This window comes from Rhinoderma darwinii, chromosome 10 (genome assembly GCF_050947455.1).
Source record: "Rhinoderma darwinii isolate aRhiDar2 chromosome 10, aRhiDar2.hap1, whole genome shotgun sequence".
Lineage (NCBI taxonomy): Eukaryota > Metazoa > Chordata > Amphibia > Anura > Rhinodermatidae > Rhinoderma > Rhinoderma darwinii.
In genome coordinates this window covers 29,859,384-29,884,121 of record NC_134696.1, presented here as the reverse complement: position 1 = coordinate 29,884,121, position 24,738 = coordinate 29,859,384, and the positions used below count along the sequence as shown (strand labels likewise).

Sequence of the window (24,738 nt, the reverse complement as noted above, 5' to 3'; positions counted from 1 at the left end):
TAGATTACTCTAGGCTGCTCGGTGCTCTACTCATGTCCTGCCTGATTGCAGTGGTTTCCAATCAATGCCCTAAAGGCAACAACCGCCATTAAATATTATGTTGTTGTTTGTTTGTTTTTTGTCCTATATATAGAAAAATAAATTATGTGCTCTTAAAGGGAACCTGTCCCTAGGTTTGTAGCCTCTGGCATGTCGCCATGCGGCTGGGGTTTAGTGCTTAAACCATGACCATATCAAAACCGGCCTTAACGGCAATAGTTAGTAAAAAAAAAAACCTTACGAGTAACCTAAATGAATCCAGGAGATAATTCCAGGTGTACTGTCCTTGGTTTCATATGCACATGCGCCCAATGCTGCTTGTCTCATCTTGATAAATTAACTTATTTAATAACTATTGATATAACGGCCGGTTTTGGCGCGGGCTGGTTTGGAACGCTAAACCCCAGCTGTATAACGACACTTTGGTGGTTATATTCCTCGAAACCTAATTACAGGTTCCCTTTAAATGGAACCTGTCCGCAGTTTTGAGGCCTCAGAGTAATATAGGGAAGGGGAGGATAAATTGCATGACCAAGAAACCGATGTTTGATGCCCTCGGTGTGGCGGTCACAAGTGCCACTCTGCTCTGAGTGACGGCCCAAGCCACCAATGTGGAGACTGCTAGAGCCATCACTCAGAGGGGCGGGGCTTGCACACCAAGTCCCGCCTCAGTGGCACTCAGCACACCAGGGGAATCTAACACAATTTTCTCGAATGACTGAGAAAAAAGGGTAAGTTGAAAGCACCTTCCCTATTTCGCCCTGTCAGCAGTTTTGCGGCCTTAAAACTGCTGACAGGTTCTCTTTTAATAAAGAGCATCTTTTAGATTTTTGTCGTCATTCAAAGACCAGGCGCCTGATTGGCGTAGAAACACCACATGCGACTCCTTTAGGCACACAAGTGCCGTTGCCACAACCGTGTGATCCTTTTTGGGTAATCAGCCCTGGAGGTGCCATAATTAGCACACAGCAGAGTTTGGGGCGTCATTCTGCGGGCCTAGTAGCCTATATAGCACTCAATGAATCACATCACCGTAATAATCTTATAGGTGCTCGGTACAAATTGGTAATAGATTAACTTTAATATTTCTTTATAGCGATCAGAGCCCAAAAATACCTGGAGAACCATCGGGATAAAATGCTACGGTGATGAGAATCGGGTTCGGTTTGCAGTCCCTGTGCATACAATAAAATGGCATTTTACAGGATAAAATCATTTCATGCTGCGTACTTCTTATTCACTGAACGTAATAATAGTGGTGGCAGCAGGAAGAAATAATTTTATTATTTAAAGGGGACCGGTCACACCTCCTGACACGTCTGTTTTAGTAAATACTTGTATTCCCCATGAAATAACAATTCTGGAACATCTTTTCTTAGATCTCTGCATTGGGCCATTCCTCTGTAATTACTCCTAGAAATCTATAAATACATTGACAACAGGGTGTTACCGTTTTCCTATAAAAGTTTGAGACTATTAGCACTGATTGGACAGTGTTACATTGTGTAGGGACGCACCCTAACTGGTAACACCTTTATCCATAAATTTCTAGGAGGAAGAACAGAGGAATGGCAGGAAGAAGAGCTCTAAGAGAAGATGCTCCAGAATTCTTATTTAATGGGAAATACAAGTATTTACTAAAACAGACGTGTCAGGAGAGGTGACCGGTCCTCTTTAAAGAGATTGACGACTTTATCTTTATTTCCCCACATGTGCAGGAAACCGCACATAAAGTCACTTAGGCCTCGTTCACATCCGCGTCGGACTTCCGTTCATGGGTTACGTTAGACCTTTCCGTCAGGGGAACCCATGTGTGGAAACCATAGCTTTCTTTTTGCATTACCATTGATTTCAATGGTAACTCTTTCGTAGCAAATGGTTTCTATTTGTCTCCGTTCCGTAAAGTTTCAGTTTTTTGGGCGGAATCAGTAGCGTAGTCGACTGCGCTATTGATTCCGCAAAAAAAATGGAAACCTTACGGAGCGGAGACAAATGGAAGCCATTTGCAACGGAAGCAGTACCATTGAAATCAATGGTAATGCAAACAGAAACCTATGGTTTCCCCTGACGGAAAGGTCTGATGGAACCCATGAACGGAAGTCCGACGCGGATGTGAATGAAGCCTTACTAATTTCATGTTTTTAGAAGATCTGCGCAAATGCCTTAAAGAGGCTCTGTCACCAGATTTTGCCACCCCTATCTGCTATTGCAGCAGATCGGCGCTGCAATGTAGATTACAGTAACGTTTTTATTTTTTAAAAGCGAGCATTTTTGGCCAAGTTATGACCATTTTTGTATTTATGCAAATGAGGCTTGCAAAAGTACAACTGGGCGTGTTTAAAAGTAAAAGTCCAAGTGGGCGTGTATTATGTGCGTACATCGGGGCGTGTTTACTTCTTTTACTAGCTGGGCGTTCTGACGAGAAGTATCATCCACTTCTCTTCAGAACGCCCAGCTTCTGGCAGATCACGCTGTGACGTCACTTCCCCAGGTCCTGCATCGTGTCAGACGAGCGAGGACACATCGGCACCAGAGGCTACAGTTGATTCTGCAGCAGCATCAGCGTTTGCAGGTAAGTAGCTACATCGACTTACCTGCAAACGCCGATGCTGCTGCAGAATCAACTGTAGCCTCTGGTGCCGATGTGTCCTCGCTCGTCCGACACGATGCAGGACCTGGGGCAGGAAGTGAGTGACGTCACAGCGTGATCTCTGGAGAACACGCTGTGTCTGCACTGCCAGAAGCTGGACGTTCTGAAGAGAAGTGGATGATACTTCTCATCAGAACGCCCAGCTAGTAAAAGTAGTAAAAACGCCCCGATGTACGCACATAATACACGCCCAGTTGTACTTTCACTTTAAACACGCCCACTTGGACTTTTGCAAGCCTCATTTGCATAAATACAAAAATGGTCATAACTTGGCCAAAAATGCTCGTTTTTTAAAAATAAAAACGTTACTGTAATCTACATTGCAGCGCCGATCTGCTGCAATAGCAGATAGGGGTTGCAAAATCTGGTGACAGAGCCTCTTTAATCTAAAATGTCTTAAATGCCGCACCCTTGTTTAGTCCAATCTTCATCAATGACTGTACGGCGCTCTGCTCCCAATATGGCCACTAATGAAGAGACATGTGACCAGACCCGTCCATCAGCGGCCTCTATTAAGACATACTGTGCATGGCAAGGGAAACTAGCGCATCTACAGTGCCATGCGCTAGTTTTGTGGCTTTTTTTAGCCTTCTAATCTGAAAAACTTCCGCAAAAAATGGCTCAAAACGAGTGCCACAGCTTTTTTTCCGTCTCTTATTGATCTGAATTGGAAGCTAGAGCTTAAAAAGGCTCAAAGAAAAAGCGTGCCGCGCTTTTTTTTGCGAGTAGCCAAAAACCACCTGGGAAAGAAAATGTATCTGCTTCCCGTTGTAATCAATGGGAGGTGATTTGGGCTGTTTTTTGGCACTAATTCTGATGCGGTTTCCACGTCAAAATTAGCGTCAAAGAATTCTGTTTGAACTGACCCTAAGGCCGAGTTCACACGAAGCATAAATACTGCGGTCTTTCCACAACATATTTAGTTGCGAAAAATCCGCAGCATGATACAGTAGCAGCAGTGTGGATGAGACTTGAACAAATCTCATCCACACGATGCGTAAATGATAAGCGGAAAAAAAATGCTCAGAAATTGACCTGCGGTGCGTTTTTTTAATCTGCAGCATGTCACTTGTATTTGCGTAATCGCTGCTTTTGTGTTGCCGGTTTCAATGGGAGCAAATGTTGCATTTTTTTGCAGCGAAAAAGCTGTGTTTCTTCATCCAGGCCGGTCTCCTGGGATGATGTTTCAGCCCTTGTGACCGCTGCAGCCAATCACAGGCTGCAGTGGTCACACGGGATAAAATGTCCTCCTAGGAGGATACCAGCCGGTCTGCAGGTCGTCATAGGGTAAGTATGTTTTTTTATTTTACGTTAAGTTTTCCGCAGTGGACATTCCGGACGAAAAACTGCACCACAATATGTTTGCGGTTTTTTTTGTCCGGAATTCCTTGCAGCCACCAGGGCGGATACGCTGTGTATCTTTACGCAGGATATATATGCCCTGTGTGAACGTAGCCTAAAAGTTTAAAAAGTACACTAAAGAGTGTAAAAAATAAATAAAAATGATTAAATAAAAATAAAGTGCGTATTTGGTAACTTGATAACGCTAATGGCCCATACAATAAAACATTTTTTAAAGTGGAACTCCGGGGAAATGCTGAAAATACAGCTGTTGCCTTGAGTGGAGGCGCACGTTTCAGCCCCAACGGCCGCTGCTGATCAGGGGTGTTATTTGGCAGGCCACTCCTGCTTTCTACATCACATGATCTTTGAATGACATGATTTGCAAAGTGAAAAACGCCGCCTATAAAAAACGCAGGTAGCAAGATACACTATTTTGAGAAAACGCCATAAAAAGCGCATGTATTGTTTTTTTTTAAAAACTTAATTTCTTCTTGATTACTTAATCTTAATAATTGATGCAGCCAACCCCCTGATGAAATGTTTATGACATGTTCCATTATATCTTATATTTGGGATAGCACTTCTCTTTATCCATCTGGAAAGTTGGCTGGTATGGGAACTAGCAGCATTTTACTTGCAGTGTGAAACCAGGTACAGGGCCTGTAACCCCAATAATATGATGGTATGATTTTTGCTCCACGGATTTTATTTCATCACTTATGTGAACGGCTTAATATAACAAACGTTTGCTGCAAACTTAATACGGTCCAAAAGCAGCAGAAGCTAGGGTATATTCACAAAACGCAATTTCACCGCGACGTGTGAACAGCCCCTTAGACCATTAGCTACTATTGCAGTCGAGTAATACCGGTTATTCCGTCCTGCACTCTGCGCTGTAGCCTTTAAATAACGCGCATGCGCGCTGATCTGCTGATGCTCTAGCGGAAATGACAGGTGCACGACGTTCATTGGGCAAGCGCTCGCGTCCTAGCCCCGCCTCTTAGCAACTAGTCACAAATCTTTGAGATTGGTTGCTATGTAAACAATTCAACGCAAGATGGCAGCCCCCAGGAAAGTTACAAGAAGCTCTCGGCACTACGTGGGTGATGTGAAGAAACAGCTACGTCACGGTAATAGATAATTATGGTGTCTATAAAACCCTCTGATCAGGGACCGGTGAGGTTATTATCGTCATTATTGTTCTGTATCTTGTGGAAGTGCCAGCAGGAGATCCAGTGGGACTGACTTTGCGTTCAGGAATTTCAGCGTACTGATAATGTGACTATGCTGGATGTTCGAGGATTGTTATGTATAAGGTTAATGTATGTACAGTGTGTGATAAACAGCATCATACCTATAGGAGATTGTGTAAGCGCTAAAAGTTCTGCAAGATGTTTGTAAACAGGTGTCACAGCAGATACTATTGTTCTTAATGGGATTCCGAAATGCATCCATCATTACAAGGATCGTTGTTTTCAACATAAAATGTCCGTGTATACTATGACAGATCTGAAGTTCACATCCATTTTTACTGTCCAGTTTCCCATTGAATTCGATGCAAAAAAATGACAAATAGACAGATATTGATATATTTTTACACTACTGCGCAAACAAGAGCTAGAAATATACGAAGATCATATACTTTCTATAGCATTACACTGTTTACTGAAGACAAAATGATCAAGGAGTACAATTTGAATTTCTGACATAATCACATGAATATCTGGCAACAATTGGATGAAGCGAATGGAAGAAACGCATTACATGTACTAACTGGTCATTGAAAAATGATTATGTTTATTCTGCTTCGCCCTTAATGGAGGAACAGAGGGGAAGGGGGGCGAGTTCACCTGGAGAGACTCGTTGATAGCACATTGACCACTTATGGTTGGAGACTGGTATTTTAAAGGGAACCTGTCACTAGATTTTAGGGCGCTAAAGCACCAGCATGTCATCGTACTGGCTGCTGGTCATAATATGCCGCCGGTCACATTATAATATTTTGATGTCTTTTTTTTCCTTGTCGAAACCGTTTATTTTGAAGGATAAAATATGTACAGATATCTTACTACAATATAAAGGTCTTATCTCTGATTACAGCAAAATCATTATGGTTGGATTTTGATTGCCCCACATTGAGAATTTTAGGCCAGTACATTAGCGGCAATAATTACCATGGGCATAACTACCAGCGTGGCAGGCGTAGCAGCTGCTATTGGACCCAGTAACCAAGCCAGAGGCGAAGTGCAGTTAGTGTATAGGGAGAGAGAAAGGCAGCAATAGGGATTGAATGTAGATCTCAGAGAGACCAAGTAAAAGAAGTGGTCTGGGGTCTGTTAAAGGGATAGTAGTCTGTTCTGCGGTCCGTATAGGGGATAGCAGTCTGGTCTGGGGTCTGTATAGGGGATAGCAGTCTGGTCTGGGGTCTGTATAGCTGATAATAGTCTGGTCTGGGGTCTGTATAGGGGATATCAGTTTTGTCTGGTTCCTGTATAGCAGTCTGTTCTGAGGTCTGTATAGAGAAAGGTAGTCTGGTCTGGGGTCTGTATAGCTGATAATAGTCTTGTCTGTATAGGGGATAGCAGTCTGGTCTGGGGTCTGTATAGCTGATAATAGTCTGGTCTGGGGTCTGTATAGGGGATAGCAGTCTGTTCTCATGTCTGTATAGCTGATAATAGTCTGGTCTGTATAGGGGATAGCAGTCTGGTCTGGTGTCTGTATAGCTGATAATAGTCTGGTCTGGGGTCTGTATAGGGGATAGCAGTCTGGTCTGGGGTCTGTATAGGGGATAGCAGTCTAGTCTGGGGTCTGTATAGGTGATAATAGTCTGATCTGCAGTCTGTATAGGGGATAGCAGTCTGGTCTGGGGTCTGTATTAGTTCAGGGGCTCTGGAGGGTCTCTATTTATCTATCGGGTCTGAAAAGGGGTGCGGCCTGCCAAAATAAGTGTGGTCTAGAAAAAAGGGCCATGACTTGGAAAAAAAAATTGCCAGTGCAGTTCTCTGTGAAAGCCATTTCCAAAAGTTGGCAAGTGTTTATTAACCATATTTTCTGTACTTTATTTTTTAGCCTTTTGTATATAAATAAAAGAAAAAACAATCGTGCTATTGTGTTTTCTTAACACTTCACAAATGACAATGTACAGACCTCCTCTGCCAATGCGCTACGATATTACTTTGATAGTCAAGATAGTGGCATCTTCAGGGGTCGGAAACTCTACACTGGCTAAGAAGACGTAGGTGGATTGGGAAGTTTGATGGTGAATTCTGATTAAAAAAACCATAGAGCATAGGAGAAGTTTGAAAGAAAGCAGTGTGGCATAGGAGTAGGCACACAATGCCGGGGTGGATGAGCCGTGTGGTGTCACCATCCATACAATGCCCTGTGTTGTAGGCATCAGATCTGCTCCTCTTACTTCTGTCCTTTATAAAACCAGGGCATCACTTTTGCTGACAGGTAGCACAGATTGTTGAAGCTTCAGGGATTTATCCCCATTGATTTACCAGGGAAATGTGCCCATGTTTAGGAGAACCTTTGCTAATATTTGAGAAAAATATATTGAAAGCAACTTCATAATGTTTTCCTATTTTCCAAATATTTTTGCAAAATCAAAATCCATGTGGCTGCTCTCCTGCCACCTGTATTTTGTCAATGGGGAGAGGAAATGGTTTTGATGACGTGCTGAAGGTCCTCATGATCGTCCTTTATAGTCTGTTTACAGTGCCTGGAGCAATTCAGATAATAAGTATACATTAGGGAACTGGTGTAAATGCAATTCCCTAATGTATAAGCCCAGGCTCTCCAAAGGTAAACCTCCGATCACAGGAAGGAAACGGCAGATGCAGGGCTTAATTTTGTCGGGGGTATAATCTGTTGGATCTTTCAACATTATGATCCTTAATTTCTGTACTCGGCTGTCACCGTCAACCCCAAAGAATGAGCAGAAGTGCTCATGCTCGCCCGCCGCTCCATTCAAACTCCTCCTTAGGATATGTTCACACGGCTTATTTTCAGACGTAATTCGGGCGTTTTCTCTTTGTTTTAGCAATCTGAGGGGGTCTCCGTGCTCCGATCCCCACCGACCAAAACTTCTGACATGTCAACTCTGACGTCAAAAGTTTTATTTTTTAATGCCATATTTATAGCTGGAACTTTATTCCGTTCATGTATACATTGCTCTTTATTAAGATACAGAATTTATAGTCATTTTATTTCATGGTAACGACATCCCGCGTTGACACAATCCCATCCGTGTAACACTAGATATGCACTTCCATTATGGTAAAATAGCATACAGTATTTACTGCAGGTGTGAACACAACCTAATGCAAAATAAAGTTTGATAATCCGGCATCAGAGGGACCAGATTTTTCTGGACTATTGGTCTGATAATTTCAACCCTGGAATTCAAAATAACCTGTGTTCTGGGGTTTTATTATCTCCACTACAGAAGTCAGATACAGGTCACATTTCAGCTATCTAATGTCTGTATTTCGTGACTTCTACGTAATGCCAAAGATTATTGTGGTTTGTGGATGCAAATGGTTGAGAGTTAATTGCATCCTCAGGGACCATTAATGTCATCATGTCTCCATCTTTATCATACCTGTTATTGTGTACGGTTAAAGTCATAGCAACAGATATCACTCATCTGTAATGGATGTGACTTCGTTAGGAACATTACAGCCATTAGTAATACTATGTTTTCTTCATAAAGGCAAGTCCAGCCTAAGGGTATATTCACACGTGCCAGATTTATTGCAGACATTTCTGAGACTGTCCCAGCATTCATCTAAATGGGGCTGGCAGAAATCCATGTGCATCCTGCAGATTTTCAGTCGCAGAAGTTTTCTTTAACAAACCTGCCGAGTGTGAACCTACCCTAATACATACAGTTTACAACTAATGCTATTGGTACAAACAAGCATTTTTCTTTTCAATAAGTTTGCAGGCAAGTTCTACTTCGGGTGTCATTTTTACTTCTTGGGGCTATATGAGCAGTTGATATGTTTGGCCCTTTAGTATTAGTTCTGCTTAGATATAAATACTTCCACTGCCTCTAGACTCTATATTGAAATGTCTTGCATCAGTAATCTGTCGTCTCTTGTAGGGTGTACCCAAAGGATGATGGATACGCTGTCATTCCAACCACTGATTCTCCTAATGCAGTTACCACTATCTGATCTTAGTGGCTCTGTCACCACATTATAAGTGCCCTATCTCCTAGATAAGGAGATCGGCGCTATAATGTAGATTACAGTAATGCTTTTTATTTAAAAAAACGATCTATTTTTACCACTTTATTAGCGATTTTAGATTTATGCTAATGAGTTGCTTAATGCCCAACTGGGCGTATTTTTACTTTAGACCATGTGGGCGTTGTACAGGGGAGTGTTTGACGCTGACCAATCAGTGACCAATCAGCATCATGCACTCTCCATTCATTTACACAGTGCATAGGGATCCTTTTAGATCGCTATGTGCTGTCTTATACTTACACATTAACAATACTGAAGTGTTTAGACAGTGAATAGACATTCCACGGAATGTCTATTCACAATCTCTGCACTTCGTTACTCTGTCTGTGGTAGTTACAGCAGAGGAAGCGTGATCTCGTTGTAACCTGTCATTTACCGCGTAATCTCGCGAGATTACGCTTCCTCTGCTGTAACTAGCACAGAAACAGTAACGAAGTGCAGAGATTGTGAATAGACATCCCGTGGAATGTCTATTCACTGTCTAAACACTTCAGTATTGTTAATGTGTTAGTATAAGACAGCACATAAGGATCTAACAGGATCCCTATGCGCTGTGTAAATGAATGGAGAGGAGTGCATGATGCTGATTGGTCACTGATTGGTCAGCGTCATACACACCCCTGTACAACGCCCACTTGGTCTAAAGTAAAAACACGCCCACTTGGACATTAAGCAACTCATTAGCATAAATCTAAAAACGCTAATAAAGTGGTAAAAATAGATCGTTTTTTTAAATAAAAAGCATTACTGTCACCTACATTACAGCGCCGATCACATTATGTAGGGCACTTATAATGTGGTGACAGAGCCTCTTTAAAGTGGTTGTTTAAAGTTTGCCATACATTTTAGATCACTCATACGGCCGATGGCTGCTCCTCCTGATTCCCCCATTCACATGTACACTCGGCTAGGCCAAGCGTGCATGTGTTCTCAGGCAGAAAGCTGCTGACATATTCCTCTGGCAGCAGCTTTTCTTATAATGAACAAAAGGATCGGGCATATTGAAATTCAACATGCCAGACACTTCTCTCTCCCCAACATCTGTAGTCGGGGGAGAGTCGGGACGACGTCGTATACATTAGATTGTCGGCCAGTCCAGCCAAAAATTCGGCTGACATACATCTAATGTGTATGGCCAGCCTAAGATTAGGAAACTGTCTTCGACCGACATACATCTAATATGTATGGCTAGCCTAGGAACAGCTCAACTCCATATGTTGTCCTGATATTGCATCTTGGTCCCATCCACTTGAATGAGACTGAGCTTCAATAACAGACATAGTCCATGGACAAGAGTGGCCATGTTTTTTTTCTAATAGGGTAAACTATACAGCCTCTAAAAGTGAAAAATTCTCTAAAAGTTAAGCTTTGCTAAAAGGGCTCAGACTGTTCTTTCACAAGTGCCCTTGGGTCATGACCAAGACCTTCCCGATTAGGTGAGGTCCTAAGCAAATGAGACCGGAGAGGTCACCGTACGAACTCAAGGGAAAACCTTTTTCTAAAGAAAGCTTTAAAGCCTTAGGCTGGCCATACACATAAGATAGCTGTCTGCCATATACATGGACGCTCGGCTCATCATGTATTCTGAATAAGAAGAGAAGAGTCAGCCGCTGCCAGACACTGCTTATCTCCTCTGAAAATAAAACAATCCAGCATGTTGAACTTCAACTGCCCGATAATGCTTTTCCCCGACATATGCTGTCGGGAGAAGAGGCGGCAAGCCCCCTTACTCATTAGAAGGCTGGTCGATCCTGCCAAAATCGTTCACAATCACAGATGTCCAGACAATCATGGTGAATAAAGGCTTTGAAACGTGAAGAAGCTGAGAACTTTGTCCTTCCAGTTCTCAGTTTGACAGACATCAAGTTATACGAAACAATATAAAAATAATGATTCACAAACATGCTGTTAAATAATGATCCAGTGAAGAATTATTACATTCACTTACATTGTATGGCACAAACTGGTTTTCAAAGTCTATATCAATGTACACCTCAATCACTCCCCCCACTGCCAGGCCTCCGCATAGTAATCCTCTGTTCACTGCAGAGCAGCCAATAGAAATCACTTTCTGCCCTGCTTGTCAGGAAAGGAGCAAAGCCTCTGCAGTAGCATAGCAGTATAGCTGCGAAGACTCCTTCTGCAGGGAAAGCAAGAAGGGACTTTATTATCAGCATCTATAGGGGGGAAGGATCTTGATTTTGCTCAGAGCTCCTCCCCCAGCTGTACCGATTAGCAGCAGCGCCAAGATGGACACAGGGAAGCAAATTTTTTTTTTTTTTTTAAAAAAAAAGCTATTTTTATATTCTAGAAACACTGCAAATAACATTAAAACAGCTATTAACAGCATTTCAGGACTGATGGTATGAAAATGTTTCATGGAATAACCTGTAGGGTAACTAAACTTTCAATAAACTTCTGACATGTCATAGTTACATGTCAGAAGTTTTGATCGGTGGGGGTCTGAGCGCTGAGACCCCCACCGATCGCTAAAACGATTTCTCGGAAAAGCCGGTGCTCGGACCCCCATTGATGAAACTCCTGACATGTCACTATGGCATGTCAGAAGTTTATTGAAAGTTTAGTTAGCCTTTAATTTATTGATTATAACTTTTTATTAGACCTTGTTTGCATTGAATGAACATTTATAATCAGATATTTGGGTGGTCAATTTATGTTTTTTAACCACAAATTTATCTCAATGTAAAAATGCAAATTGTCAGTGACGTGAAAACACGGCCTAAAATCTATTTTCAAATAATGTCTTAGGGAGTTCTGAGGTAAAAGCGTGGGTTTCCCACGTTCAGGGCTAGATCCTCCTTTATTACCCAGTAGCGTATCACACACTCAGCCAGTCGGGGGACCCTTCTAATAAACAAACCCTGCTAAATTTTAAGAGGATCTTTGGAAAATGACAGCAGCGACCTTGCTGCACCACATTGCCTTCTACTAGTTTTGATAAATCCCCCCCCCCCCAACTATCTCCCAGATGACATGGATTTTAATTATCAGATGTAATATATATTTTGGAGGGTTATATATTACTATTCATTAGATAAAATGTCTCTATAGACGACATACACAGATTACCTAATTACCATTTTCCATTAAAACATATGGTAACATATGCTAATGATACAATAGGAATACTTTGTGATTAGACGGAATATATACAACCGTTAAATATTAAATGTATATCTGGTATGTGTCTAGGAATATAAACCTATAGACGCCAGATCCAATCACTTCAATCCATGATGCATGATACGTGACTGCGTTTGCGTGTTGATTGTAATGTATTGATGTCATCATGTATTCATATTCCCATATATAAATGAATATTCTCTCCACTGGCCTGTCACCTCCCTGCCATTTGCTAAGCTATGAGTTAATAGGCTGTTACAAAACGGCAGCAAAAATGACTCCTTTACCCCCCCCCCCCCAAGACTCCACGTCTTGGGTATTTAACATGTTAATCAGGCTGGTACTTGCTAATTAGTTGGCTTGCATTCAGAAAAGCCTGAGCTTTATGCCCACTTGGGACAGACATCTGTTTAGTATGCATTGGCATACAAGGTTAGCATGTTTAAAACTTTAGCTGCAGCAGCGATTTCACTCTACATGTTTGCCAAAGGAAATTAAAATTCCCTCTAGTCTCTCTATCCAACAGTTGTCTACAGTTATGAATACCTATATAGAACCAGACCTAACGATAAACGTTATAGTAAACGTCCACACATATCAAGGAAAAACAGACAATAAATACCTATAACTGTATGTGAAGACAAATCAAATCTCCCAAAAGGGAAAAATAATGACACCAAGTACAGTAAGTAACTTGCAAAAAATATAAATTCTTTATTACAATATACATAAGAACATGTTGGCCATCAGGACCTAAAAACCACAGACAATTAAAATATACAATGTGGAGAACATGAGGCTACTCAGAATGGCCTATATTCAACATTCAATAGTACTCCTTGAAAAAGCTACCGCGAAACGTGCGTCGGGGCTCTTGCTGTGGAGCTCATTTTTGGCTTGATATGCAATACACGGGTTGGTATGGCTTCTGGGACCTACTCTGATTTTTGGTGATACCCTGGTCTCTATACCACTTTATTTACACTGAGATTTCAGTGTTAGCTACAAGTCTCTCGTGTATACTATTTTTTACAGGGTCTGTATTACATTGTTCTGTTTCAGCATGCTTTTTGGAGACACATTTTGTGGTGTCGGTTATCCTTGTACTGTACATTTATAGCATGACTGTCATAGTGACCCTGTCTGGTATTATTGAATGTTGAATATAGGCCATTCTGAGTAGCCTCATGTTCTCCACATTGTATATTTTAATTGTCTGTGGTTTTTAGGTCCTGATGGCCAACATGTTCTTATGTATATTGTAATAAAGAATTTATATTTTTTGCAAGTTACTTACTGTACTTGGTGTCATTATTTTTCCCTTTTGGGAGATTTGATTTGTCTTCACATACAGTTATAGGTATTAGTTGTCTACAGTTGTTTACAGCAGCCTGTCTGTATGTCTGTAAATAAGATCCAATCGTTGAATGTAAAGAAGAATGTTCTTGTTCAGCATCAGCAAGCAGAGGTCTTGAATTGGGGAGGAATGTATTCTATATAATATATATGCGTGTGCGTTTGTCAGAGCTTAGTTTAGGAAATTACTGCGTATGATTGATAAATTGAATTAAATAATAGAACAGTATGCAGTAAAACTCCTAAGCTCCCCCTAGTGGCAACTGCAGGTAGCCAAAATTTTTATCATTTAACGGGAACCTGTCAGCAGTTATGAGGCCTAAAAAACTCCTGACAGGGTGACATAGGGGAGGGGAAGGCCATTTTAAACTTCTCTTTATTCTCGGCGTTTGATTCCCCAGGCGCGGCGGTCGCAAGTGCTACGCTCTGCTCTGATTGACGGCTCTAGCAGCCAATCAGGAGACCGCTTCAGCCGTCACTCAAAGCAGAGGGGGGGGGGGATCTTGCAGGATGTGGTGAAGGAGCACTTCCACATTACATCCCGCCTCGGTGCCACTTGCGATTAGCGCGACGGGTGAATTTGACACCATTTGGCCTTGTCCAATTGGTGCTAAAAACAACAATGTGTGAACATGTGAAAAACGCTAGTGTTTTTGTAAAGCGCTTTTTTAAAATGCAGGCGTTCTTTGAGGCGTTTTGTGTGCGTTTTTGTTGCGTTTTCTGGCGCATAATTAGGACTCCCACTGATTATGGGAATTAGGCACATTTTCGGCATGTTTTACACTCCAAGAATTGACCTGACGCTTCTTTTTTTTTTTACACGACATGTTTTTTTTTAAACAAACGTGCGTAAAAAAAGCGTTGTATGCACTACAGTGCGCTTTCCCATTGATGCCTTTAGGTAAGTTTAAAATGCTCTCCCCCAAATCGCTCTGTCAGTAGCTTTGAGGCCTCAAAATTGCTGACAGGTTCTCTTTAAATCTATGTCTATGCTGGGAATTTGGAGCTCTGTATCAGAAATACTGAGCTCTGGCCGCAAGGTTGGACCTAAAAACAACATGGTATTAAATGGAAGAGATTCCTTAATATAAAAAATAAAAGTGAAATTCCTTTATAATAGATAATATATTTGATTGTGTATGTATACAGGTTTTTTGAAGGGTAGTTGTTATGGAAGGTATGTTTTAAAGGAAATTGCTGCCAAAAATAAAGCTATGTATGGTATTGCAGCCCCAAACTTTACATCCTTCTACTATGAAGCCTCCTTGTGAGGACCTTCCCTCTTGCCCGCTCCCTGTCCCTCCTTTGTGCCTCCCAAGCGTTGACTGTCATTTATTTTATAAAACTCATTGTAACAGCATTAGATTATTATTTCTACAACTTTTTTTGAATTCGGCCTTATTCACACGAACGTAGTTCACCGCCGTGATAAGCGAGTAAAAATCACGCACTTCGCACGGACTTATGTAACTCAATGGGGCCGTTCAGACTGTCAGTGATTTTCACGCAGCGTGTGTCCGCTGTGTAAAACTCACGACATGTCCTATACTTGGGCATTTTTCGTGCATTACGCATCCATTGAAGTCAATGGGTGCGTGAAAATCACGTGCGGCACACGGATGCACTTCCGTGTGTTGCGCATGATTCGCGCAACAATTGTTAAAGAAATGAAGGGACAAATAAAACCAGCACCTTCATTTCTGTTTATTAACAGTGTCATAACGATGTCATATGCGCGCAAATCACGCAACCACGCGTTTTTCCTGCGTTGAAGTGCCATGTGTCATACACGGCACTTCAACGCACAAAAAACGCTGCGTTCTTTGCGCACTGAAAACACACACGTTCGTGTGAATAAGGCCTTACAAGAACATCACAGTGTTAGGCCAGGACTACGTGAAATAAATAATTGCTACATTGTAACATTGCATTCCACAGTAGCCCATAGTCCGTGCAAGCTGCGTTGTCCCGCAGTGCGGCTGCCGGTCACATACGTCCACCAGTTGCACCAGAAGAGTACTATAAGGAAAAGACATATGAAATTACATTGCTAGTCTATGTAAAGTAAAGCACTATTGAGAATATAGTGAATAGTATAAAAAGTAGCCTAGCAACATTGTGTAAAGAAAGTATCCAGTGAAGCATTTATTTGTATTCTTTGTTATATCAAAGTAACATGGTGACTGCCATCTCGGTCATGTAGTCCGAGTGTTTTATGTAGAAAGAAATGATTATAACATTAAGAGGATTGGGCCAAACTAAACTTTCTACAGCAGCTGTTGCACCGTTTCAGCTCCATCCAAAAGAAATAGTGATGACTCAGAGAGCACATCGTCCTTTAGACTCCGCAGAGTCCTGTGCATTCCTATTACCATGTACCTGCTTACAGAGGCTGACTTCATTCTAGATTTTAATATTTTGCCATCTGATAGGGCGACTTAAAACAAAAAATAACCTTTTAAAACAGCGTGATGTAAACAGTCCATCTTTGTCTTGGCAGGCGTCGAAATTGACATTTGGTTTGAAAAACTACCCACTGCTTAATATGAAACTAATGTCATTTATGGGAACTATGCAAGCTGCCGTTTTACAGATTCTTGGCAATAGAACCACGAATGAATGTCGTACTACTAAGGCAAAGATACTTTTTTAATAGACTGGATGTGGTCATTTCATTATTTACGTTAAATTGGGTGACCTAGGTTTGCTATATGATATGTAGGCCTGCTGTGAGGCCCGTCCTACAAGAAATAAATACCAGTGATGTCATGTTTTGTTAACTGTGGCAGGTATGGGACATCCCCAGGATATAAGATAGGAGGAGTAACAACAGGACATAAAGTGATATTTACTTAAAGGGGGTCTGTCAGCTCTCCTGACATGTCTGTTTTTGTAAATAGTTGTATTCCCCATAAAATAACAATTCTTGAACATATTTTCTTAGAACTCGGAGTTGCACCGTTCCTCTTATTTTCCTCCTAGAAATGTATGAATAAGTTGACAACTGGCAGTTACCATTCCCTTTGTCAAAGGGGCGTGTCCCTACTCAGTCTGAGACTTAGCACTGATTGGACAGTGTCAGTCTGTGCAGGGACACACCCCAGTTGGTAACACCCAGTTGTTAATTTATTCATAAATTTCTATGCAGAATAACAGAGGGACAATACAATGCACAGTCCCAAGAAAATATGCTCTAGGATTGTTATTTTATGGGGAATACAAGTATTTACTAAAACAGACGTGTCAGGAGAGGTGACCGGTCCCCTTTAAATAGCATGAAAGTCCTTTCTAGTAGTTTCTGCTATTATTCTGGATGCATTTTAATGGCTCTGTAGACCTGCATTCATACTTGTGGTATGGCTGAAGGATTTTACTCGCAGTCAAAGGTAAGAAGTGACATTTTATATTATTTATGAAGGACAATAAGGAAAATAAGCAATGCACAGTGTTTAGATAGGGTGAGCTCAAAAATAAATAATTCCCATTAGTCAAATTATCCAACCCAATGGTTTACAATATAGGAAAAGCTAAATACATGGAGGGGAGCTGCAATGGGATCAGGTTTCATGAAGAGATGACTTGTCCGGAGGCTTTTTAATAGTCTTATTCCAGACAAACACTGAAAATTCAGGTTTTGGACAGACTTATGGAGCTTTACTTGCCACCAAGCTTTCATTACCCTGGCTATGGCTGTTCTTGGGATCTTCTACTAGGCCGCAGATGAAGCCTGAGCTGGCAGTGACAAAGGATCAGAGATTCTTTGGAGTCCGCATAGGAAATACTACAACTTTATATATTTATGTTGATTTTATAGCGCTGACATACTCCACAGCACTGTACCCTTCCCCAGTTTCACCATTCACATCAGTCGCCCTGTACCCAATGGTTCTGACAATCTAGTTTTCCCAATTTCAGACACACGCTAGGATCATTTTCATAGGAAAACAAATAACCTAAAAATGTCATGAGCCATCTAGAAGATTGTGTAGGGAATTTTCCAACTACCACTTCTGATGATGATGGATATTGGGCCTGAAATACCAAAACTGTCTAAACGAAAATCTAGCCTTGTTGCCCATAGCAACCTATCAAAGACCAGCTTTTATTTCTTAAACTGATCTGGAAAATGTGCAGACCACACCTCCTTTTTTTCAGACCACACCCCTTTACAAGTCGTGCTATCCTGCGTTTTCAGGCTGACTTACCATTCAATATTATAATGTGCCCTGAATTTCCCTATTTATAAGAATTAGTGCAGGAAAAACATTAGGCAGTTGCCTATAGCAACCAATCAGATCACAGCTGTGATAGTTGAAATCTGATTGTCGTATTCGACACCTGCTGCACTTTTGCTATTAGACACCAGACCCCTAAACAAATACAGATCTCAGACTCCCTAAAAAAGACTGCAGACTTCCCCTAAATAAAGAACCCAGACCAGACTATCTCCTTATACAGACCATCCCCTTATACAGACCCCCCACAAATCCTGTTGAACCACCAGACTCCCCACAAATCCTTTTCAGACCCCCCCCCCCACAAATCATGTTTGTTCAAGACCTGTGTGTTTAGACCCCCAGACTCAGACTCTTTCAGTCAGCCCCCAGATTAGAACATTTCTAGGACTGAGTCTGATGACGCAGCACCAAGCACGAAGGCCTGAAAGCAGGAGATTGCGGGGTACAATGTAGAATTGCCAAGTTTTGGGAGAGTGGACAAGCCTGGTATAGACAGCAGGGTCATAGATACAGGGAGACATTAACAACTGGGGAAAAAGGAAGGCATCAGAACATGCAGAAGGGGGGAGTCTGACATGTAACGCGCAGCAGTAGGGGACAAGGTATTCTATTGTTATTAAAGTACAAATAAGTGGGGAAGAGAGGTCCAGAGAATTGGTGCAGCACAAGAGAAATCCTGGCCATATGCAGAAGCAGAGTTAATCACGCCGGAAAACAGAAAGTCACGTATAGAGCAACAGGGAGATTGGTCGCATAAAGACACAGTTTTTCATTGATGCTCAAATGATGTGTTATTGATTATTAAATGGTCATTCCATTTTTTTTAATTTATTTTAGGTTATGGAATTTATGTTTATGCAAATTCATTTTTCCGCTATGAGGGCGAATGGAAAGATGGTAAAAAACATGGTAAGGAAAACTTTTCTATATTTGATTTCCTATACACTATACCTTTGATCACTTTGTATAATATATTGTCTCTATTTGATTTGTTCACCTGGCTGTCAGGGCATTCTGGGAGTTGTAGTTTTGAAACAGTCAGATTACCACAGGTTAGATGCCACTGTTGTAGAGTATATAGCGGGAGGGTGTTAAGGAATTGTGAGTTATGGGCATAGCTCTGGCCATAGCTGGGCACTACTGAATAGAAATAATTCAGTATTCACTGTAAATACAGAGAAACATCAGGAAAACTGCCCCCCCCCCCCCCCTGTTGATACATTACTATGAAAAATAAATATTACTTGCTATATTCTATAAACCAGAATTGGATCCTGGTCCCTTCTTCTACCTGCAGCCAGGACTGGAATGCCGATGAGTACACTCAACCAGCATTTCTGCTTTATAAGGCTGAATTCACACAGCGTTTGCATTTGTCAAACGTATCCAGTGACCCACATTCACCGACGGAGGCCACAAGGATGTCCTTTTGGCTTTCGTCGCACTGGTATACCTGTTTTTTAGCTGTATGAAATAGGGCAATCTGCTGCGCTATTCCATACAGAGACATCCCACAAAAAAAAATTGTGCAGTGTAAGTTTTTTTTTCACATGGGGACCCATGGGTGAGGTATGCCTCTAAAGTTTCATCTGTCAAAGCTATACATCAGGAAATACCTATGACAAACACTGCAGACGCAGTGTGAATAGACCCCAAGAATGACAACCTTGGATTACTAGTGTAAGGGTATGTTCACACGTAGTCAACCAAAACGTCTGAAAATCCAGAGCTGTTTTCAAGGGAAAACAGACCCTGCTTTTCAGACGTTTTTTTACCAACTCGCATTTTTACCAACTCGTTTTTTTACCAACTCGTTTTTGGAGCTGTTTTCATTGGAGTCTATGAGAAAACAGCTCCAAAAACGTCCAAAGAAGTGTCCTGCACTTCTTTTGACGAGGCTGTATTTTTACGCGTCGTCGTTTGACAGCTGTCAAACGACGACGCGTAAATAACAGGTCGTCTGCACAGTACGTCGGCAAACCCATTCAAATGAATGGGCAGATGTTTGCCGACGTATTGGAGCCGTATTTTCAGACGTAAAACGAGGCATAATACGCCTCGTATACGTCTGAAATTTGGCCGTGTGAACATACCCTAAAGGTCTAGCATTGTCACCCTCCAGTAGCGCCCACTGTTGCCTAGCAAATATTGCAGCATCTTCAAGTACACTTTCTGGCCAATAAAAAAAATAAATGCCACTTCCTTTTCACAGCAATGGGAAGCAATGTAATCAAACTGCACAGGGTGCTGGCAAATGGCACATACAGAGGGCACGACAGGGACATGCCTTTTGGAAGTCTCTCTTACCCTAAGTGTTCTTGTGCCCTTTACACTAGTGGAAAACCTATAGTAATTGTGTAATCAATAGTTTATAACATATATAATAGAGAAAGTCATTAGAGGCAGTAATGACTAGCACTTATCCTTTTTATTGCAGGTCACGGGAAGCTTTTATTCAGAGATGGAAGTTACTACGAAGGGGAGTTTGTGCGCGGAGAGATTACTGGCAATGGATTACGTTACTGGGCAACACGGGGTTAGTTCCTGTCTCGTTCTCTCACGAAATAGAAAAAAAAGCGGCTGCCATCAAAGACCCGTCAGCGTTCTGTCAATGAGAGGAATCTGGCAGAGTTTCCATTACAAACATGAATTTTCATGGGTTTAATATCTGAAGCAATTGTAACCCGGCCTTGTGCTGAATTTTGGTATGCAGAATAATTTATGAAGTACTATGGAAAGAAAAGCTCTCATGGTTTTCAGATGCAGTCGGGGCCGGCGTTCAGGAACATATGGCTTAATTCATAAGGCGGTTTTTGCGGCACTTAATCCTTAATACTGATGCGTGTGTGTGTTTGGTTTACAAAGAAACAAAAGTTTTCTATCATTTTGGCAAGAATGGCTATAGATTAACAAATAAAAAGAAATATCTCCTTGTACAACCTGTTCCTCATCAGTGACATGATCTTATTAGACCAGAATGCATCAGGGAGGAATTAATTTATTGCTTGTGACAGTAGCTGGGGGGGGGGATTTTCTATAGATCGCATTGAATATATCATATTGACAAGCTGGCAAAGACTGCATGGCGGCGGGGGGGCAGAAAAAAATGTATGCTGTTTGCTTTCTTTGATGCTAACACAAAAAAAAACACGAAATTGTATAATTTATTATTGGACATGAACATTTGTCATAAATGTCGGTTATCATCAGACAATCTCTGACTTTGCTGAAATTTTCTAGCAGCACCTCAGAAAATCCCACTATTATAATCCTACAAGTGTGACTATGCTGAAATGGCTGGCGTATCTCGGGGCAGAGGTATGGCAAGGCGCGTAGTTTGGGGCATGCTGGCGGAAGATGTGCCCTAGGTGCTGGATGCCTGGAGGATGTGGCAACATGCTACTTTGCCCTGGCCTGGGTATTCTGCACATTCTGGGTAAAAGCAATGAGCTGAGTCTTTGCCCTTAATAAATGAAAGTGTTAGAAAACGTCCGTCCCTTTAAGATTGCCATGACTACTAGTCTAGCTTGTGGGCGGCTCTGGTTTTAGTTGCAGAGCCTATCCCACTTCTATGTCTTTCTTCCTATCTGATTGAAGAGTGGAGTGTTTAAATCTGGGTTGGTTCTGTCTTCTTTGTTGTGATTTTCCTTGTCTCCATGTGTTTGATCAAGCTTCTGACTATACCCTGTACCTTTGACTATTTGAACTTTTGGAACTGGACCTCGGCTTGTCTCTGCATTTACCCCTTGCTTACTGATTTGGACATTCTAATCTCGGCTGGTTTTGATCTCTGCTATACCTGATATCCACTTGCTTTCTGAATTGGATTTTCTGTTTACCCTCTAGCTGTCTTGTTATCTGTTCTGGTATTGCCTGCATTGCACCTCTTGTCCAACACCGAATTCTGTTAAAGCAACCTGGGTTCTACGCAGTCAATCCAACCTGCCTTGCAGTGGGCTCTGGTGAAGACCATGGAATAGCCTTAGATTCTGCTGATCGGAGTTGTGACGGATTTGAGGTAGCCGATTTACTTGCACGCTTTTTCGACAGTCTCTAGCGGCCTTTGGGGAATCGCTCTCATAGCAATTCCATCAACTTTCACTCTGGGAATTGCTCAACTAGTTATTCCATAGCAGAAACCCTACGACTCTGGATATGGCAATAGGGTTTGCAGAAGTTGCAGTTGCAAAGGTGCCCTATGCCTGGGGGTTTTGGTCATATAAGGGTGCAGTCACATGCAGCAGATTTTGTGACAGAAATTTCTGCCACTGAAAATCAGTTCCTTTCATCTAATTGGGGTTGTTTCGGCAGCAGGTGTATGGATTTCTGCAGGTTCCATTCAGATGAATGCAACTGATTTTCAGTCGCAGAAATTTCCACAAAATCTGCCGCGTGTTACTGCACCATACGACCAGGATCATACACACAGTCTTGCAGTTAAACTGATCCAAAAGCAGAAGTGGATTCAAGAGGAAGAAGAGGTATAAAGAAAAGACTGATGCATCTCCTTTTTTTTTTGTGTCCACTTCTGTGTCTGGCTCAAAAAACTGATCCAAAAACTGCATCAAAACTGTGTATGTGATCCTGGCCTAAGAGAACAGCAGGTAGGGTGTGGAAGTGCTATGATATAATCATGCTAACTGCATGATGATGTCATCACGCAAGAAAGAGAGAGTTGAATAAATATTTTTTGTAGTGTATATTACTCCTATGTCATGTGACATTAGTCGTGGTTTGTTACTGGATTTAATGTAGTAGTAGATCAACACCGCTTACATATATGTCGACTTCCAGCTTATACTTTCAACAATGCATCACTCAGCACTAGGCACATCCAGTCCAAGACTATTCACGCACCACATCGTCCGGAACCAACAACTCCCAAGATCAGCAGCATTTCAGACTCTGAACAATGCAGATGAGGGGTCCTGCGCTTAAAGGGGTATTACTCTCTCAGTCATTTACAGGATATGCCAGAAATGCGCTCTGATGTTGCCATAACTCTCGTAGAAGTGAATAGAAAGGGGAGCCGCCTCTTCATTCATTTTCCGTCTGGATGCCGTGGCCAAAAATGTCTGAAATGGAAATACCCCTTTAAATGCACTTCAACCGTACTAACTATGTAACTAAGTACCTGCCACCCTTACATGTACACATGAGACTTACAATATGCAGATATGTCCTATCCATATTAAACCTTTAGCCTAAATAAAATCAGCCATGGAGGGCAGAGTCAACTTAGGTCTAGCTTTTTTTTTATTATGTATAGTTATGATCTTATTTATTTGGCATAGAAGATCATTTGGGAACACACGATGGAATATGGAGAAAATGTGTTGTCAATTATGAAAGCGTGCGGGCCCAATACAAATACCGTACATAGCTGTAATAATACTGTAGTTTGCGTTTTTTTTTATCGCACACTGCTGCCCACTAGTGGTAACGCATCTCTTAATTCTTAGGACTTGTCATTGCATTTCGTATAACCATCTACACCAATGATATACATTTAGTCCAGATGGCGTACAAGTTGTTCAGAGTAAAATTAAAAAACTGAACATGTCATGGTTTTGTCTTTTTTTAGTGATTTGCTCCAGATTCTCCAATTAAAATGTTTTTATAACAAAGACTGCTTAACAGGAAGCATTTGGAACATCGATTCTGCTGAACTGAATCTGTAAATCAATGTCACTCATAACAGTAGATCCGACACATGAATATTTATGATCTCTCACTTGAAAATGTTTAGATTGGCCCTTTTCCAAAATCCACTTAACTTTAAGCCTTTTCATTGTCATCTGGTTTTATTTCCTGGTGTTTATATAGCACCAACATATTCTGTACCGCCGTACAGAGATTGTCACCAATCACATCAATTAATTACAATGTAATTTCCCTATCTCAGACACACACTAGGGCCAATTTCGTAGGAAGTACACTACCGTTCAAAAGTTTGGGGTCACCCAGACAATTTTGTGTTTTCCATGAAAACTCACACTTATATTGTAACGGCAGGGGGTAGGGAGACGGACAAGTGAGCCCTAATCTACCCGCCACTCTGTCCCTGCCTACTTGCAACGACCCGCCCTAGGCGACGAGGTACAACTGGGCGGCGGTCCCTGCGCTCAGTAAGTGCACGACAAACACGACAAACATACAAGGAACACAAGCAAGGAAAAGGGGCCGTTGCCCACGGCAACACCGTGAGCAACCAGAGTGGTGAACGAGCCGAGTCAAGCCAGGAGTGTGCGAGGTACAAAACGAAAAGCAGAAGAGTAGTCGGTAAGCCAGGGTCGGTATGGAGCAGGATCAAAAATAGCAGGAGCTGTAGCTGGGCCAGGAACCACAAGGAAGGAAACAAAAGCAATAACAAGCACCGAGGGACAGGAAGTGCAGGCTTAAATAGACCGAGGGCGGGAGCTAGCTGAGTCTGGCCAGGTTACGATAGGCTCTCCCACTCCTAAGCCTGCCAGCCTGAATGGTGGAAGCAGGAGTCAGTCTCAGGGATGTATTCTCAGGTGCTGACTGATTAGTTCTGGGAGTTAACCCCGCAGTGCCTGGCAGATCCTTTACAGTACCCCCCCTTTTATGAGGGGCCACCGGACCCTTTCTAAGTGGACCTGGCTTACTGGGGAAACGCAGGTGGAACCTCCTGACCAATACCCCAGCGTGAACATCCCGGGCAGGTACCCAAGTCCTCTCCTCGGGC

General features: G+C 41.9%; 1 protein-coding gene across 3 annotated transcripts in view; it reads left to right on the top strand.

Annotated features, from left to right (window-relative positions):
- Window positions 1-4,980: 4,980 nt before the first annotated feature.
- The window catches only part of MORN1 (MORN repeat containing 1), a 261,533-nt gene continuing 241,775 nt past the window's right edge, over window positions 4,981-24,738 (top strand). For all 3 annotated transcript variants that reach the window (XR_012850962.1, XM_075840954.1, XM_075840955.1), the window contains exons 1-3: window positions 4,981-5,163; window positions 18,867-18,938; window positions 20,467-20,565. Coding sequence is in view for 2 of the 3 variants with exons in the window: in XM_075840954.1 (XP_075697069.1) it covers window positions 5,091-5,163; window positions 18,867-18,938; window positions 20,467-20,565 (244 nt within the window). In the remaining variant the exon portion in view is untranslated. The remainder of the gene's footprint in view (window positions 5,164-18,866; window positions 18,939-20,466; window positions 20,566-24,738) is intronic.